At 36.0% G+C, this 19922-nt stretch overlaps 2 protein-coding genes across 2 annotated transcripts; both read left to right on the plus strand.

Moving 5' to 3' along the window:
• Positions 1-876: 876 nt before the first annotated feature.
• On the plus strand, positions 877-6872 carry HELRODRAFT_195101 (hypothetical protein; the record flags this gene model as incomplete). The annotated part of the gene is made up of 9 exons (XM_009018192.1): positions 877-1012; positions 1345-2017; positions 2089-2150; positions 2398-3464; positions 3639-3690; positions 5125-5243; positions 5652-5761; positions 6027-6198; positions 6489-6872. 9 exons carry the CDS (start codon positions 877-879, stop codon positions 6870-6872), a joined length of 2775 nt encoding a protein of 924 aa, XP_009016440.1.
• A 5764-nt stretch (positions 6873-12636) lies between these two features.
• HELRODRAFT_184189 (hypothetical protein) lies at positions 12637-19397 on the plus strand (the record flags this gene model as incomplete). Its single annotated transcript, XM_009018193.1, has 8 exons — positions 12637-12733; positions 14076-14170; positions 15256-15342; positions 15591-15751; positions 15908-16122; positions 16723-16877; positions 18636-18764; positions 19380-19397. The coding sequence occupies 8 exons, from the start codon at positions 12637-12639 to the stop codon at positions 19395-19397; spliced, it is 957 nt and encodes a 318-aa protein (XP_009016441.1).
• Between the last annotated feature and the right edge of the window lie 525 nt (positions 19398-19922).

The raw sequence follows: 19922 nt of genomic DNA on the forward strand, positions 1-19922 counted from the left end.
GATAAATAAAAAAAAAACTAGTTGTGTGAATGATAAAGTTTTATTAAATAAAAACTAGTTGTTTGAATGACAAAGTTATATTGAGTGTTAATATGTTTAAGGCGTCTTGTGAAGAAAGTCTTTTCCTGATATGTAGATTGGTTGGCGACTTGATAGTTATGTTTACGCTGACGAATGTTGTGTTGTAGTCGTAATTGGTGGTAGTAGAGGATGGATGACGTGGTTGATGTTATTTTCTACTTTCTTGAACAGTCTTGAATCGAGTGTGTTGAATATCTGAGTGACGGTAGGATATGATGCAGGTAGATAGTTGAAGCGGCTTAGTTTTTGGATTTTGTGTAATCGAGGCTTTTGTTCCTGTGATTAACATTTATTGTTATCAGTGACTGTGTTAATTTTACTCTCTTCTGTACTAATTGATATGGTTTCTTTGTCAGGACTAATTGCTTTGGTGTTATGTCTTATTGCTCTGGTGTCATGTTATATTGTGCTAATTTTATTAGCATCATTTACATGCTCTTTGATAGCACTTGATTATATATAGAACAAACTTTTCAAGTACTCTTCTATTCATTTTTATTCTATACAGAAAAAGCTTTTTTTCTGTAATCCTTTACCATTTCCAATGTGTTATGCTCTCAAATATATGCTGTATATTTTATATGTCAATATATTTGTGTACTTATATATATATATATATATATATATATATATATATATACATATATATAAATCAAAAATTATCAAAACATCTATATATATATTTTTTAAATCTTTGGTACCCTGCAACGATTTGTTGTCTTTGTTTCGCCATTTTTAATAGTTCTTTCAAACTCTTGAAAATTTCTTTACTTACTTTTTGAGGTTTGTTCTAGAATGGAATCTGAAACGAATTCGTCAAATTGTGCTGAGGAAGAATCCTCTAGTAACTTGAAAGCGGGCAATAATTGCGTCGCAAGGCGTGGACGCAAACGACAATTTTCCGGTTATTGTGCTTGTGCCAATATGGCAGGTGACACTTAAGTTTTCATTTTATAAATTCTTAAATTGAAAATTTGTAGTCGAGTGAGATTGTCAGCTTCTTATCTGCTTTTTGTTAAATTACTTGAATAATTAAATTATATCACTAATTAATTATTCTAATCTAATGTAGTTTCCACTGGGAAATTTTTGATTGTTCTTCAAAGTTATAATAAATATAACAGTTTTTTCTAACTTTAAATTTAAATTGATCTTATTTTTAATTTTAATTAGAAAATGTTCATAATTTTTTTACTACAAATTTACATTACATGATGAATAAACTTAATTTAATGAACTTGAATGGCTTGTATTCAATTACAGATGATGCTTTAAGTTCAACCTTTTCTCTAGAAATTTTTTCAACCTCAACTAATGATGTGTCAACTAAAAGTCTACTAGTTTCAGACAGTCCCACTCAACCCTCCACTAATCTCTTCACTGAATCTTTGTTATCTCATTCTCCGGTGAAAACTTCTAGCAACACCACTCTTTCAGAAAAATTTTCAAAATTTTTAAAAGGTGCCAAGGCAGTTCTGAATGCAAACATCTACTCCCATGACAACAACAACACTATAAACAGTCAACACAAGCACAGAAGTACTGCCAGCTGTCCTATTATGTTATCATCTGATGAGGATGATGATGCTCCTGTCGATGAAAATGCTGATAAAGATAATAATGCTAATAATGATGAAGCAGATTCCGAAGATTGCATTATAATTGGTTACATCAAGCATAAAAATTCTAAAAGTTCAAATCATGATCAACAATCAAAACTTAAAGGGATTACAAAGCCTGCTGAAAATACCTTACTTCCAGTCAAGAAATCAGTTCCTGAAAAATATTTCATGGATGGCTTTATTTCAGCCCAGAAAGAATGCCTTAATCGAACCTCAGACCAAAATAACTCATCGTTAATCGTATTACAAGGACAGCAGCAACAGCAGTCATCATTTCTTGGAAGTCAACCGTTTTTATCAACATCAACAGTGAAGTCATTTATTTTACCAAAAAATTCTTATCCTGTATCTCCATCATCATTACCCCAAAAAATATCATTGCCAGTCAGATTGTCATTGGACGTATTCCTGAGAGCTTCATCAGTAACACCACCATCTACATCGGCAGTGCCATCGTTGTCACCATCTTCATCATCGTCGTTGTCAACATCATTTGCATCATCATTATTGTCATCTGGGACACCATTAGTTTTGCTAGCATCATCATTAGCATCAGTATCTCCTAATGTTTCATCATTATTTCTAACATCTTCAATATCAACATCATCTTCATCATCATACATGTCATCAAGGATGACATCATTGACACCACCTTCATCACCGTCAACATCACCAACACATATGCAAACAACAGCAGCAGTAGCTCATCTTGTTGACTATGGATTTTCTGCTTTAAAACATTCTACTCCTACTACTAATGATATGAATATTGGCACAATCCTTACTACTGCAGCTGATAACCCTGTCAATACTTCTACTACTTATAATGTTCCAACCACTGCCAACACTGTTTTTATTACAAATACTATTAGTAGTAGTTATGATGGTGATAAAGATGAGGATAATGATAATAATATTAATTATAATTTTGATGATAATAACAGCATTAATAATAATAGAAGTAGAACTACAACCACAAAAGTTTATTTTAATGACGTTACTGCTATTACTGCTACTCTTGTTAACACATCAGCCTATATGTATCCAGCTATTAATACTAACACGACAATTACTACTACTACTGCTGCTGATACTGCTGCTGATACTGCTGCTGTTAGGTTTAGTTACAGTGATTCCAGGCAGGGAAAGTTGAATGAAAGTCTGAAAATGGAGCTTGAAGCCTGCAGGAACATGATCTACCAGCAGACCATCAAAAAGTCAAAAATTTGGAACATTCCTTCAGATTATAGCTCCTTTTGTAGCACCGAAAGTAATAATGACATCATCAACAATGGTGATGATGATACAAATAATGTTAATGTCAGTAGTAATGTTGATAGCATTCTTTACAGAAACATAGCAGAAAATAGTAACAACAACAGCAGTAATTTTGACAATGACAACAGCAGTAGAATTGGTGTTATCTCTGTTGAAAACGTCAATGATACTGTTACAAGCAATAAGAACAATGTCATCATCAACAATAACGATGGAAACAAGAACAATGTCATCATCAACAATAATGATGGAAACAACAACAACAATGATGTCATCAACCAAAACAAAAATGACATCATCAGCAACAACACTGGTCACATGTCACTAATGAATAAGCACAGTAACGACCTCACAAATTTAGAATTTCTTTCGCAACTGGCTGATGCTCGAAGACACCGACTCAACAGATTGAACTATTCACCGTGTCGCCATTTTCTAGTCGAACAAACTGATTTCAATTTGTCAAATAGTCCTATAAAGAGAGTAAGACTACTATCAAATGAAAGAATCGAACAAACACGAGATTTTACTGCTACTACCAGTACTACAGCAACTGCTGCTACCACTGCCACTACTATAACTGCATCAACCATAGCTACTACTACCATTAATTCTTATATTATTTTTAATAATAAAAACAATAATAATACTACTAAGAGTAATATTAGTATTAAGAACAGCAATACAGATGAGGATAGTAGAGACGAAGGTGTGTGGTTTCGCTTTATTAAAATCAATCAATCATTCAATCAATTTGTTTGTAAGATGCCATTTCTGGTGTGTCATTCAGTGCACTGCAGTGATTTTTGCAAACAGATGGGTCTTGAGACACACTCTGAACTTGGTAAGTGATGGAGAAATAGTCAAAGAAGGAGGTTTCAGAGAAAAGGGCCAGAATAAACGAAATAATATTAATATTTTACTATTATTACTACTGTCAGGTATTGATACGAGCTACTGCTGCTGCCTTTATTTTCTGCAACTGCTTTTTTAAGTAGTGCATCTAAAAATTTTGTTTTTGGGGTGGAAAGCAAAAGTTTTAGACCATTTACTTTACTCATTTTATATTTCACTGAAATTTGTTTGGTGGGTAGAAAAACAGTTGGCTGGTTAGCTACTTTTTGTTTTTCAGTGTATCTTTGTGACACTTACTTTTTAACGTTTTGTGGGGTGCAAATCACTTTTCTCTAGTTGCACTAGTGGCTTTTACTGCTGCTACTTCTACCACAACTAATACTACTATTACAACTAATGAGTTGATAACATTATTACTACTACTAAAAATAATAATTTGTTAAATAATAAATAATATTAATTATGAATAATAATAATTATGAATAATAATAAAAATAATGATAAACTACAAGGATTTGAGCCAGATTTCTCTCGTTTGAATTTACCGGAAATGGTTAGTTGCTGCTATGCTGTCATTTCTACCATCATTATCGTCATCATTAATGTTATCATTATCATAATTGTTATCACGACTATCATTGATATTGTCGCCATGAACAACATCATCACGATAGATATCATCACTATAATTTCTATCATCAGCAGTAATCTTTTCATTCATCATAGTACTTGATTTGTTCATTGTCACTATCTTTTGAAGTCATTTATTATAGTAGCCGGCCACTGTCATTTTTGTGATCATCTTCAATTATTACTTTTGTGATAGATTGCAATGATGTCAATTATGATGATGTGACAATGGTGGTAGTAATGATGATGGTGTTTGTAGTGGTGATGATAACATTTATGAATGTCCTAATGGATATGATGATGATGATGACGATGATGATGATGTTGATAATAATAATAATAATAGTCATGATGATGATGAGACAATGGTGATGATAAAATGAGGATGATTTCTGTGATGATGATAATGATAGAAATGATGATGACAATGATTTTTTTTCCAATCACAGAGAAGAATGTCACCAATAGATGTCACTAACTTCACGATGAGTATGCATTCATTCAGCATAATTTATTCATTATACAGTTTCTACTTCCTTTTATTTTTATTAAAATTCACAACTCAGTTGATATCTTTATCTACTGTTTTTGGAATCTGAGAAGTATATTGAGGAGTAATGAATAATAATAATGAATAATAATTCAAACGCACATATAGAGTCGGTGATAGGTACAGTGTGCTCAGGGAACCTGATGGTGATGACTAAGATATTGGAGGCATTACCGAACAGGGCGGATTGGGACATCCACTACACTGATGAGTATGGTAACTCACTGGTTATGCTAGCTGCATACTTTAGTAATGTTCTTTTTGGTTTTGTTTGTTTTTAGTCTATGTACATTAGGGTGTCCCAGAAATGCACGGAATTTTTTTTTAAATAGTTGATTTCTCACTCTCTGAAAAGTGTCTCTTGGGTACAATAATTAAATTGTTGAAGTTACAGCTCATTTGAACAAGTTTGAGAGGTCCCCCAAGGGCTTTTAAAATTTTACTATCAAGTTAATTCAAAATGCATATCAATAATCTTAAACAATATGCACAAAATGAGTGAAATAAAGCTAGAAATGCAAACTAGTTTAATTATCTCACTGCTGACATTAATTAGAGTTTAAAATATTATTAACAATTACCTATAGAATGATAATCTTTATTAGAAAATGCAAAAAATGTATATTTTTAACCAGTTAACTCGCTATGTAACTCGCTATGTTACTGGTGTGGTCAACGTAGATCGGTTACCTGTCCTGCTCTCATCACTTATCGATGGCACTACGAAACTTCTTAAAGTTCCAAAGTTAGCATCTGGATTAGGACGAGCAGCTGCTGATGCAGTTCATGAACATATAAAATCTTGGAAGTGTAAATGAATGGTTATTGGCATGTGCTTTGACACGACAGCTTCCAATACTGGAAAACTCAATGGAGCTTGCACCCTTCTAGAAAAAACCATGGGACGTAATTTGTTATGGATGGCTTGCCGTCATCATAAGTTTGCCGATGTATTCAATGTTTGTCTTAGACCATCCACTGGACGGACCAGAAATTTTTTTTTTCAAAAGATTTCGTGAAAAATGGACAGAAATGAATCACACACCAGAAGCCAGATCAACCCTTTTGATAATTGTTTCAGATGCAATTAAAGCATTCATCAAATGTCAACTTGAGGTCAGACATTCACGAGGTGACTATTTAGAGTTTCTACTTCTTGCTGCACAAATAGTTGGGCTGCAGGTTGGTTAGCCATTCGCAAACCTGGCGCACTGCACACGATGGATGGCAAAAGCCATCTACGCATTAAAAATTAAACTAATAAAACCATTTTTAACTTAAAAGCTCGAGAATTACAAGGTATTCAACGTTTGAATCGGTTTATAATTTGTGTTTATCTTCAGTCATGGTTTTCATGCAGGCTCACTGCTGATGCACCTGTGAATGATATTTTGTTGATACAGCGTTTGCATGACTACGACGATGCAGTTTTTGGTTCGACTGGATTAAAAATGATGCTGCGTCATTCTTAGTACATCAGTCCAGAATTGGCAACTCTTGCTCTTTTTCATCTGGCCTGTCTGACAAAGAAAAGACTGATCTTGTCCGCACTACCACAAAGTTTTGACAATTTGCGTGCGTCTAAAACATTTTTTGAAACATCCAATATTGATGCAAGTTTTCTTGATGTACCTGTTGAAAACTGGTCAGATACTCCTTCTTTCCAAGTTGCAGCAGTGTTTGTAAAGGATCTGGTTTGCATCAATGACTCTGCAAAACGGGAAGTAGCGTTGGCACAACATTTCAATGAAACCATCACCAAAGACTCAAAGCAGAAACAATTTTTGCTCCAAGTAGTTGAACAGCATAGGAAAAACTTTGCAGAATATAATCGTGAACTGCTAGCTAAAATTTGAATTATTTGCATTAATTAATATTCAAGCGAACTGAAATTCAATAAAATCTTGTTTTTCAATCATTTTTTGACCTAATTTTTAAAATCAAAAAATAAAAGGCATTGCAGATTTATATATTTTTTCACAATTATATATTTGTTTCATTTGTATAAACAAATCATAAAACATTTAAAATCATATCATGTATCAAAAGTTGGTAGCGAACGATCAAACACCAAAATCAGAAACTTTCGACCCCTTGGGGGGTTTCTAAACATTGTCCAAATGGGCTAAAATTTGGCAGGTAAATTACTGTTACCATACTGACATATTTAATGGGGTGAGACATCAATATTTTAAAACTTCATATTTTTGGGACACCCTAATGTACATACATACATACATACATACATACATACATACATACATACATACATACATACATACATACATGCATACATACATACTTGTCTAATCGATAACAGCAGATTTTTTTACGGTGCCATGTCAAAACTAGTGTCACAGCAGGGGTTCTGCAGGGTTCCGTTTTGGGACCGCTGCTGTTTACATTGTACACAGCGGACGTCCTAAATATTATTAATGATTTCAATTTTATAGGTTTTGCTTATGCCGACGACATACAAGTGGTTGCTAGTTGTCCTGTCATTGCCATTAATGATTTAACTGAGCAACTTGGTAAATGTCTTTCATCCATAGATACATGGATGGCACAAAATAGCATTAAAATGAATAAGTCTAAAACAAAGTTTTTGCCAACCGGTACGTGGCAGCTGTTGTCGCAGGTGGCTGTTGATTCAATACAGATTGATAATATTATATCGAGTTTAGTAAAAATGCTACTGTCCTAGGTTTCACATTTGGCACAAACTTGTAAATGCGTGAACATATTAAAAAAGTTTCTGCAGCATGTTCTCTCTAATTTCGCGAATTTAGAGCAATTAGAAAATGCTTAAATAGAACAGCAGGTTTGACAGTGATGCACGCTTTTATGCACTCTCGTCTAGACTATTGCAATAGTCTGTTATATGGTGTCGCCGATAAAGACATTGCAATGATGCAGTCCATTCAAAATAGGGCTGCCAAGTTTGTTGTTGGTGGCCGCAAGTTTAATCATGTTAGCCCGATATTGCAAACTTTGAATTATCTACCTTTCCACAAAAGATTGACTTACAAAATTTCCGTTTTAATGTTTAAATGTTTAAACAACATGGCCCCACAATATCTGTAACATCACACGAACACAAACTTCGTGCAAAGATTTCTAACATTTTAACGGTGCCATTAACTAGGCTTAAGACGGGTCGAGAGATTTTTCTGTGTGAACCGTTGATTTGGAACGGTCTTCTCAAAGGTCTTCGTGTATCAGGCTTGTCTTTAAGTCAATTTAAAAAAGATCTTAAAACTTAATTGTTCTAGGTTAAATAAATCGTTATAAGACAGAGCGCCTGTGAGAATAGCCCAATTTTATAACGGGCGCTCTATAAATTTTCTAATAATAATACATACATTCATGCATACATACGTACATACATACATTCATAAATACATACATACATGCATGTACATGACGCTTTGTCCATCAATGATATATGCCCCCAGAGCTCCTACCGAAAGGAGGGGGAGAATGATGAGCTCACAGGTGACCTACCCGGTAATTTGACTAATGCCTCCACGGACCCCATAAATGGCGGGGGTGGTCATAAATGTGTATGTGGAAGAGGTTTAGCATCTTCAAGAGGATTGAAAGTGCATCAAACTAAGATTGGATGTCTGTCAAGTGCGTCGCAACGCTCGAATCTAGTGTTCGGTAAGACGGCGGAATCTACATACCAGGATGAAAACCACAGCGTAAGTGGATTCCGGATTTCACGCGTCGGATTTGGTAGAATGTCCAATCAGAAAACGCATAAATTTTCTCCAGCCTCAGAAAGAATAGTATGGTCATAATTGGACGCTGAAATCACCAGGATCTTTATGGCGAGCAGTTCATCTGATGTCCGTCTGTTCACGGATTTTTTGTATGAAAAATGTGCAAATCTGTTAGGTTTTTGTGAAACATTGGTCAAACCCATTGAAAGTATGTCAAGAAGGTAGAGGGAAATAAAGCAGCTGAAAAGCGAGCAGAAACGCCAGAGGAAATGGCAAATGGCAAATGGAGAAGAACGTGGTGGTCTAGCTCAGTTGAGAGTAAAACTGAGCCAGCTGCGTCGAGCGGAGAGGTTACGGTCAAAGAATTACTAACAAAGGAAAGCTAGACAAGATTTTCTTGCCAACCCATACCGCTTTGGGAAACGGTTGTTTGAACAACCAAAATCCGGCGAATTGATTGTTTCGAGACTAAAAAGGAGCCCGGGTACAACTTTAATGTAAGACCTCCTTCCCTTTGGGAAATTGAAACAATCTTGTCAAAAAGGAGAAATAGTTCATCGCCTGGTCCAAATGGAATACCGTATCTGTTGTACAAGCGATGTCCCGCCACAATGAAAGTTCTACATAAACTACTACAGTAAAAGTTCTATAGAGAGGACACCATTGGGGAATGACCAAACTGTCCTCTCCTCTTAACTGTCCTCTCCTCAAGACTCAACATCAAAATCTTTTTTGATATACTACATAAAAAATTAAAATAAAACAACACGTTTTTAATATTGTTATGGAAGAAAATCATTCATAGTTGTCTGTTTGCCAAAACATTTTGTTTTTAACAATTCAATTTCTAAAATATTTTCAATGTTTTCAGAAAATTTTAACAATTCTCTATTGCCCATATGTATCGAATAGGAAGTTAGCTTCCTGGCACATTGTAATACCATCTTTGTAGAAACTTCTTGGACTGGAGCCTCTTCTTCCTCTTCATCATCTTGGACTTCAAATTGTTCATGATTTTCAGAACTTTGTGGGCTATGGATTGAGTCATCATTGTTATCCATGGTTACAAAATTTATCAACACGACCGCGATAAAAAATCAAAGAGCGAAAATAATTTTTTTTAAATAACCAAAGATTATCAAAGTTTCTTTAGCGCATTCCATAGAATAGAATAAATACAAATATTCAAATTAGATGGCGCATTTTATCAAATATTCCATGTTTTTTTGCTATAAATTGTCCGCTCTTTAAGACATAAAAGTCAATTTGTACTTAAAACTCTGTCCGTAGTTCGTTCCTTTAAAATGTCCGTTCTTTAGGGTCTATTTAACATGCAAAACGGTTCCGTGCCAAGCAATACTGTCCGTTACTCTTATCTGTCCGTTCTTTAGGGTCCCGCTCTAGAGGACTTTTACTGTAGTTAAAGTTTGGAACTGCGGGGTTGTTCATGAAGACTGGCGAATTGCTAATGGAGTTTTTATTCCAAAAGAAAAAGATTCAACCTCACTGTCGCAATTTCGTCCCATCTCTTTGTTGAATGTGGAAGGTAAATTATTTTTGGCTATATTTTTCGCCCGAATAAATGTGTTTGTCAAGAAGAACAAATATATCGATACAGCGGTGCAGAAAGGTGGTGTCCCAGGAGTTCCCGAGTGTATCGAACACACTGCAACAATTTGGGAGGCGATTCAAAAAGCTAAAAGTAATAGGTTGAGTCTTCATGTAGTTTGGCTAGATCTAGCAAATGCCTATGGAGCTGCGTCACACGGCCTGCTGTGGAAAGCGCTGGAAATGTTTCATATACTTGCCAAGATAACAGGAATTTTAAAGAATTACTTTGAGGGTTTCAAGATGTGTTTTATAACAAAGGAATATACAACAAAATGGGTGGATTTGAAAGTAGGAATAGCCATGGGCTGTGCAATATCACCGACGCTTTTTGTACTGGCTATGGAAATTTTGCTTGACGCAGCGAGTGGTGCAAAAGTTTCACTTGGAAAGGGAGTTCACATGCCCTCGCTATAAGCTTTCACGGATGACACCACGGTGCTGACAAATTCTGTGATCACCTGCCGCCAAACGTTAAGAAATCTGGACGAATTGCTGTGTTGAAGCAAAATGAAGTTCAAACCGTAAAAATCAAAAAGTTTGTCACTGACTAGAGAAAAATTGGATCCATACACAAATTTCACAATATCCGGTAAAGCGATTCCAGTGCTGCAATCTAATTCAGTAAAGAGTTTGGCAGATGGTATCATGCCAGTCTGAAGGACGTTGATGAGATTGGAAAATTAGAAGACACATGCTCAAAATACTTGGAAATTGTCAGCAAAGTGGATCTGCAAGGCAAATTCAAAGTATGGTTGATTCAGTTTTTGGTGGTACCAAAGCTTCTATGGCCTCTAACAGTTTATGAAGTCAACTTACCCATAGTAGTGAGCCTTGAAAGAAAAATCAACCGGTAGACACGTAAATGGTTGGGACTTCCTCCAGGTCTGACGTCGTTAGCGTTATACAGTAGAAGTACTTTACTAAGACTCCCTCTGAAATTTCTGGTTGAAGAATTCAAGGTTGCAAAAATTTGGTGTCAATGGATGTTGAACAATTCAGCTGACGAGTGTGCGAAAAAAGTGAAGCCATCGTTAAAAACAAGGAGAAAATGGAACGCAGAAAGAGAAATAAAAGTCGTGGAGGAGGCATTAAAGTTTAAGGAGATTGTGGGAGCCGTTCAAAGTACAGGACTTGGAGTGGGCTGGTTTTCAAATACGTGGTGGTCAAAGGCATCGACTAAACTGAGGGGACAGATGATTATAAACGAAAGAAGGAAAGAATACGACATGGAACGAGTGGTGACAGCCGTACAACAAAATCAACAAGGCAGGTGGACAACGTAGGAGGGTGTGCTACAGAAAAGTTTAACGTGGAATGATATGTGGAACATGGCTCCGTTAAGACTGGCGTTCATTATAAGAGCCATGTATGATCTGATCAGTTACCATCAGGAGAAAATCTTGCTAGATGGAAGGTGACAGGAGAAGCTAAGTGTAACTTATGTGGAGAAGTGGAAACAGTGGCCTACGTAATGGCGTCTTGCAAGTACGCACTCAGTCATGGACGTTATACAATAAAGTATTCAAAACACTAGTGGAACTCATTTCCAATGTTTGTGACGAGGTGAATTCATGGCCACCGAGCAAACTAAGAAAAATCCATTTTCTAAGAGAGGGTGAGCTGGTTCAAACAAAAAATGAAGTATGCAATGGAAGAAGTGTTCTGGATAACGGCAGAGATTGGAAGGTCATGGCAGATATGGATGGCATGAGAAATTACCCAGCGTTCATAAAAGATACAGGAGCAAGACCCGACGTGGTGGTGCAGTCGGTATCGGCAGACACTTGTTCTGGTCGAACTGACTGTACCGTTTGAGGCTAATATAGCAGCAAGCCACGCTATAAAAACAGCCAAGTATGAAGTTTGGTGAAATAAAACAACGTGGGTTAAGGTGTTTGTTGTACGCAGTTGAGGTTGGTGCAAGAGGTGTTGTTGGTTGTTCAATGTACAGCTTTTTGAAGGATTTGAGTTTGGCAGGTAAAAGACGATCGAGTTGTATGAAGAACATAGGACATACAGCCGAGCAAGCGTCTTACTGGATATGGTTGTGTAGAAAGAAAAAGGAATGTGAGTTTAAACAGTTTGTTTGCGCGTAAAGCTTCCGATTTTCAACAATCCCAGATTCGGCTCAACGTATTACTTGGCTCGTCTATCTATAACTCACATGGTGATATGTTGATAGGTGAACTTTCTGGCACGCTTGCACAATTTTACAGTATAAAAGGAGGTGATTCAAAGCGAGACAAATTGTTTGTTCGGCGAGAGACATCCAACTGATCACTGGATGTGGCCTGTTTCTCGAGAGTGTCAGGAAGTTAAAGGGCCGAAACACTCGTTGACGGAAATTCTTCCTCTGAAGACTCTCGCTGAACGCTCGTTATGTTTGAGTTTCTACATACATGCATGCATGCAAGTGCATGTATGCATACATACATTCATACATACATAGAATCCTTATTTGTTAATTAATTTAATTTAATTTGATTTTTTTTTGAGCAAGATGAGATCAAGCTAAAGTGGAGAGAATACTTCAACCATCTTTTAAATGAAACAATCCCATCAATGTCAACTTTGACGCTTCACCTATCGAAGGTCCGATTCTAGACATCACTGTAGAGCATCTTACAAAAGCTCTGAAAGCTATGAAGGATGGAAAAGCAGCAGGGCCCTCTGGACTCACAAATGACATTATCAAAGCATCTGGTACTGCAGGTATCCAAGCGTTACTACAACTTTGCCGTGAAATATGGAAAAATTGCTAAATGCCGACTGAATAGAACTATAACATGACAGTCCCGCTATACAAAGGCAAAGGTGATCCATTGAACTGTTCATCATATCGGGGTATACGTCTGTTAGAACACTCCCTGAAAATTGTCGAGAAAATCATTGAGAGATAATTAACGTCGTGCATCACAATCGGAAATTATCAATTTGCTTTCCTAAAGGGGAAATCAACAATTGATGCAATTCACATCCTTCGGCAACTGCAAGAGAAGTACCTCGCAGAGCATCAACAACTATCACACATTTTTGTAGGTCTTGAAAAAGCATTTGATTGAGTTCCCCGTGAAGCAATTCATTCGTGGATTGTACTGGAACAGCTGAAGCTGCCGTTCGAGCAGGCATACGTGTAGCCTGAAATAATTGGCATCCCCTTGCCTCTATGTTGATGCGGCGTGACATCCCATTACCACTACGATCACGTCCGGTGTTGTTATATGGTGCAGAAACATGGCCAATGACAACCAAACTGGAACAACAACAACACCGAACCGATATGAAAGTGCTCCGATGGATGCAACGAATTAGTCTGAAGGACCACATCAAATCTACCGAAATCCTGCGTCGTGCTGGTTTAGATGATATAAAGGACGAATGCCGGCAACACCGTCTGTGGTGGTTTGGTCATGTCAAACGAAGTGGAAACAGTGTCATAACTTCTCTTGCAGATGTTGAAGTACCTGGCACACGTCCCAAAGGCCGTCCAAAGAAGTTCTGGTCGCAAACAAAATTTAATTTGATTTTTTTATTCGATTTGGTTTATTTAGAATAATCTTTTTTTAATAAATGTATTTATTAAATGTTATTTCATTTTTCTATTGTTGCGGCTCAATTATTTATTTTATTATATTTTTCATCAATATATTTGTTGATATACTTGTTGATTGTCTATCTGTCTGTTTGTCTTTCTGTTTGTTTATTACAACATTGCACTCTCAGATCAAACGTATATCATATGGAAGTTGGCCAAACTGGTCGACTTGAACCTCAGGAACAAGATGAACTGGAATGCCCTCATGATATGTGCTGCAATGGTCAGTTTGTGGCTTTTGTTATTGTTGTTATTTTTATTATTGTTGTTATTTTTGTTGTTGTGCTATCCTTAGTCTGTCTACTCATGCAACATGTACATCTTTCTTCAATTTCTTTGCATTCCTCATAATCATTTGATTTCCCATTAACTGTTCTTTACAACACATATGCTACTTTTTTTTACATTTTTTCTGTTCGTCTGGCGGTACAATGTATTGATGTAGATGTTTATACGTTTTTTTTGTGATTAGGAAAGTGAAGATTTTATACATTTTTGGTAAGATCTTATAAGCCCACAGTTTCTTGGGTCAACAGTTTTTTTTTTACATTTTTATGTGTTAAGAATGTCATTCCAGTGGTTATCCATTTTGGCATTTTCAATGAGTTGTGCATGTGCATAACTTCATTAATTGCTACTTTCAAATGTAGAGATTTTAACTATGGCTTTTAAAAGTTGCTTATATATCATGTCCTACTGCTTTCCAATTGATTAATGTTATGTGGCTCCAATTGGGATTCGTCTTGAACTGTTGTGTTTCCGATCTATCTATGCATATATGGGTTTCCATGGTTTCCATGCTGCAGTTGCATATTTTACTACACTCCTTTGTAGAGTGATATAGATTGCTACAATTGTATTTCACTAAGAGCTACAAAAATTTTGTTGCTTGCCACTATTTTTTCTACCATTTAATGATGAGTTGTGGTTCAAAGTTTAACTGTCTTTCTTAGGTTACTCCAAGGAACACTGGTAATTTGTTTTAACTTGTTGTTTCACCGTTGATTTTTAAGTTGCACATCCATTGGGCTTTACTGGTGTCCGTTGTGAAGATGGCGGCAGCTGCTGTTCTGTTAATGTTATTCATAATCATCAGGATGATGCAGTGGTGGCAAGGGCATTAATTATTTGTAAGCACCTCAATGATTAATTAGGCAAGGCTTGTTGATGCTTCAAGAGTTTTGTGACAGATGATGATTATGATGGCAATGATAATGGCCATGATAATGATTATGACAATGGTGGCTAATGATATCACATGCACGTGCAAGCACATACATGCACAAATAAATATTGTCTTTTTTATAGGGTCATGTCCGCTCGGCAGCCCTGCTTGTTGACTTAGGAGCTAAAATAGATCAGAGAGATTTCAACTCTAAAACTGCTCTTCATCTGGTTAGCTGGTGGTTATGTTATTTTTGTTGTTGGTAATGATGATAATGTTGCTGATGATAATGTTGATTATTTCTTTGCTGTTATTCAATCTAACAATCAATCAACCAACCAATCATGTTCTATCATTTTAATCAACAACCACTTAATCAACCAACCACACTATTTTTAGCCACTTAATCAATCAACTTCTCAATCTCAAACACCAACCATCTAATCACTCAATCCATCATTTACTCAACTACTCACAGGCCATAGACAACCAGCATATAAAAGTGGTCGAGTACCTCCTCGAAGTAGGTGCCAACTTCTGTCCTGTCATCCTTCGATCTGTGGCTTGGGACAGGATGGAAGACATGGAAACTAAAAAAACTATGCTGCTAAATGACACTATTAATAAGCACGTCGTTTGGTCAGTTGATGTCTCTTACATAATTTATTTGAATTTTATGCAAAAATCCATAAAAACTATGTCTCCATAATATTGCCAGAATCCATAAACTCTGTAACACGTGTCTATGTATATAGAGACATATATACAGCATTTCATACAATTTGCATACTGCAGTATTTCCAAAGCTTTCGACTCTATAGTCCACAAATGGTGCTGCCTAACAAGCAGTCAGCGTTATTCTCCAATAACTCCTGTTCATTTTATGAGTCCCCAGTCATCACCGAACATTGCTTTCATCATTAATGGGAAGCCCAGCTCCAGTGCAAGCAGTAGTAAAGTTCTACCAAGTGCTTTAACTTCTGCTGCTGCTGTCAGTGGCGCAGGCAATGGTAATCGTATTAGTTATTTTTGAAGTATTGTCATCCATTGTGTATTTGTCAACATCATCTATTTTGTTCAATAATTAATATTGTCTGTTTGTTAATGACTTAATCAAAATTACTGTCATCATCATCTTCTTTATTATCATTAACATCATCTTTAATAAATCATCATAATTTTTTTTCCTCAATGTTTTCGTCATTAACATGGTCGGTGAACTTTACTTTGCTTTACCAACTATGGTCCACATTGCTTGCATGTGATTAGCAGGGATCTCTCTCTCTCTCTCTCTCTCTCCGCATTTAAACCCAGTAGGTCACCCAGTAGCTCATATCTCACGCTGCTATTACGTTAATATGCTATTATGGTTCGAGTACTATGTCCGAAAGACAGAGACCATCAGTGTGCTGCTTCATAATGTTTGTGCGCGTCGTGTGGTGTGGATAATGTAGCCTTTGTGGCATAAAAGTTTAATTTTAAGTTTAAAATAACATGTGAGTGGCTCTGCATTTGACAGAACTGTATTAATAAGAATAAAAAACTTTAGCGTTATCATCATCAACATACTTATATATATCCTTCGCCATCGTTACAATGTTCGTTACCAGCCTCAACATCATCATCGCGATTGGTCAATCAGAAGTTGTTGTTCTGCCTGGTTGGCCTCGTTAATTATGCAGACTTCAAGCCGAACCTACTCATGGCAGGGGAGAGTTTGATCAGGACTGTCATATGTCAGAATCAAGTTCCTAGGTCTTATAATGTTAGTGACTATTCGGGTTGCTATGTTATTGTTATCATTATTTGTATTATTATTATTGTTGTTATTATTATTTGACTTGGATGAGCAACTGCCTTGACTCTCTAATTATTGAGTCGGTGAGATCATGGCTATCGCTACCAATCAGCAGTTGTGTGGCGGAATGCTTGTCCCTTCTCTACAAAATGGGAGGCTTGAACATTAGGTCTCTGCCTTGACTCTCTAATTGACTCTCTAATTATTGAGTCGGTGAGATCATGGCTATCGCTACCAATCAGCAGTTGTGTGGCGGAATGCTTGTCCCTTCTCTACAAAATGGGAGGCTTGAACATTAGGTCTCTCAAACACTATGCCGAATCTTTGCGGATCAAATTACGCAATTATTTAAAAGCCCATGGCAATGATGAACTGAAGTGTTTGTGGTCCGAATCGTTCAACAACTATATTGCGATTGACAACCAACTCCCTGATTCGAGCGATATCAAACTGACGCTCAATGCGACAATGCTTTGACAACAAAGTGCAGAATTTGCACGACTGACCTCCGTTGTCAGGGTACAACAATGAAAGCAATCAGCAATGAGATTTCTGCGGCTCGAATTGCTCACTGGTCACGTTACATTGTGAGCCTTCCCGAGATTCTGTTCAAATTTGTCCTGAAAGGTTTAATTCAACAGCTGCCGACAAATGCCAACCTGTCCAGATGGGGAAAGTCCTCCACTGCCCAGTGCTCGTTATGCAAAAATATGCAAACCAATAAACATGTGTTATCCAACTGCAGCTCAGCATCGGCATTGGGTAGATATACAACAAGACACAACAAAATTTTAGCAATAATCCTCGACAAGTTAAAATCATGCGCCAACCCAGACGTCTCCATTTTTGCTGATCTTGAAACAGGCAATTTTCAACCACCATCACGCTTATTCAAGACATTGCGACCAGATATCGCATTGCAACGCGGCGAAACGTTGGAAATCTTGGAGTTGACAGTCTGCCAGAGACTAACTTTTTCAACTCTAAAGACTACAAACAATCAAAATACTCTAATAGCTTGAAAAATAACTTAAACGACGACATTAAATATTTTAAAATAATAATAAATACATTTTAAATATCTACTTTAGGTCTCTTTAAAACATATTATTTGGACTGATTATTTTTGCAATAACCTAATAAACTCTGCTATATCATCGTCGTACGTTATCTATTGCGACGGAAATGTGAAATAATCAATTTTAAAACTAATCAACTCTGGTCGTACTCTCTCGATTCGAATGATGAGCTTCGCAGATTAATACTCTATTATTACATTTGACATTTTATTTTATTTCATTATTTTATTTGTACTGCAATTTTCATTGATTTTATTGTTGAATAAAAGATTGTTCCCATTATTATTATTATTTCTTTTCCGTAAATACACATGAATCTATACTTCACTTGCATTGCTTGCATGTGATCAGCAGAGATTTGTTTGATTCCGAATCATTTTCATCTTTTTATCATCCGTTTTGTCTTTCATCATTTCTTCATAGACATCATTTATCATACTTGTCCACATCGTCACCAGTCTTTTAATACTCATTATCTTCTTACCATTTTTACTCCTACGTGTCATCATCTTCATCATCATCTTCTTAAACAACCTCATTTTCATCATCTGCCATCCTCCTCCTTTTTTATAATTTTCTCTTCTATCCTCTTCCTCCTCGTCCTCCTCAAGCTCAATCATCCTCCAACATGCCATCGTAACGACAGGACAGCATCTTTCTACTGGAGAACTTGGAACCAGGGCCTAACGAGTTGAGATGTTTGGTGTACAAACCAACGGACCCAAGAAGGCAAACATCTGCTGTTACTACTGTCGTTGTTGGTCATCCATCTAAGGTTGTTTCTACTACTACTACCCTACACTACCACTACCACAAACATTCTTGCTACTATCACTTTTAATGTCACTACTACTGTTACTACTGCTGCTACTACTACTAGTACAATTAATATTACTACTACTGTGCAACTTGATTACTTAATATGTAATATGGTAATTACTTCTTCGTGTTGCATATTTATCAGATGAATAAGCCACTTTGAAAGGTGTTAGAGCACTTTTATTATTGAGCACTGTTAGTGATATTAAGCAATTATAAAGTAATGCTAGTGATGTAAGTGATGTAGCAGCATATCAAATAATATATATAATATATTGACAACCTCCCTTCCAACCCGGTGCTTAACCAACAATGAAAACAAAGAAGTAATAAAAACTAGCACTGTAAATAGTGACAAAGAAGAATATGATGCTATCGATGAAGATATCGATGAGACCAAAGAAGATGACCAGCCAATAAAGAAACCTGACACCTAATTTCCATCTAAGTTCACTTTGACAAAGTCAATATCCATCTAAGTTCATTTTGACAAAGTCAATATTTCCCTATATAAACAGCAAAAAGCACTGATGGTGATTCATTCAGAATCGAAATATGGCCTTATTTGCAGCATGAATTCGGAAAATAAGTTTATTTTAAATTTTAATAAACTAAACGTTCACCAAAAAACCATAGTGAGAAAAATTGAAAAAACGAACTACAAACATACTAACGCCAAACATTCGGTAGAATTTATAGAATATTGTAAAAATTATGGTCTATTACCTACACACACACACACACACACACACACACACACACACACACACACACACATATATATATATATATATATATATATATATATATATATATATATATATATATAATAGTTATAATTAATCCATAAGTGTGTAGGAGTATTTCTATTATGCTACTGGTAATATTTAATTAGTTTTATTATTTAAATACTGAAGTTCTTGTCGTAGATGGGTAGTAGTAGTAAAAGTAGTAATAGTGGTAGTAATGGTAGTATCAATAATGGTGGGTGGTAGTAGTAATAGTAGTGGTAGTAGTAGCAGTAGTGAAAACAGTGTGCTTGATGATATTCATTTTTCTTGCTATCATTAGTATCATATTCATCGGAATCATCATCATTATCATCATCAATATG

This window comes from Helobdella robusta (assembly GCF_000326865.2).
Source record: "Helobdella robusta unplaced genomic scaffold HELROscaffold_200, whole genome shotgun sequence".
In the NCBI taxonomy this organism is placed as follows: domain Eukaryota; kingdom Metazoa; phylum Annelida; class Clitellata; order Rhynchobdellida; family Glossiphoniidae; genus Helobdella; species Helobdella robusta.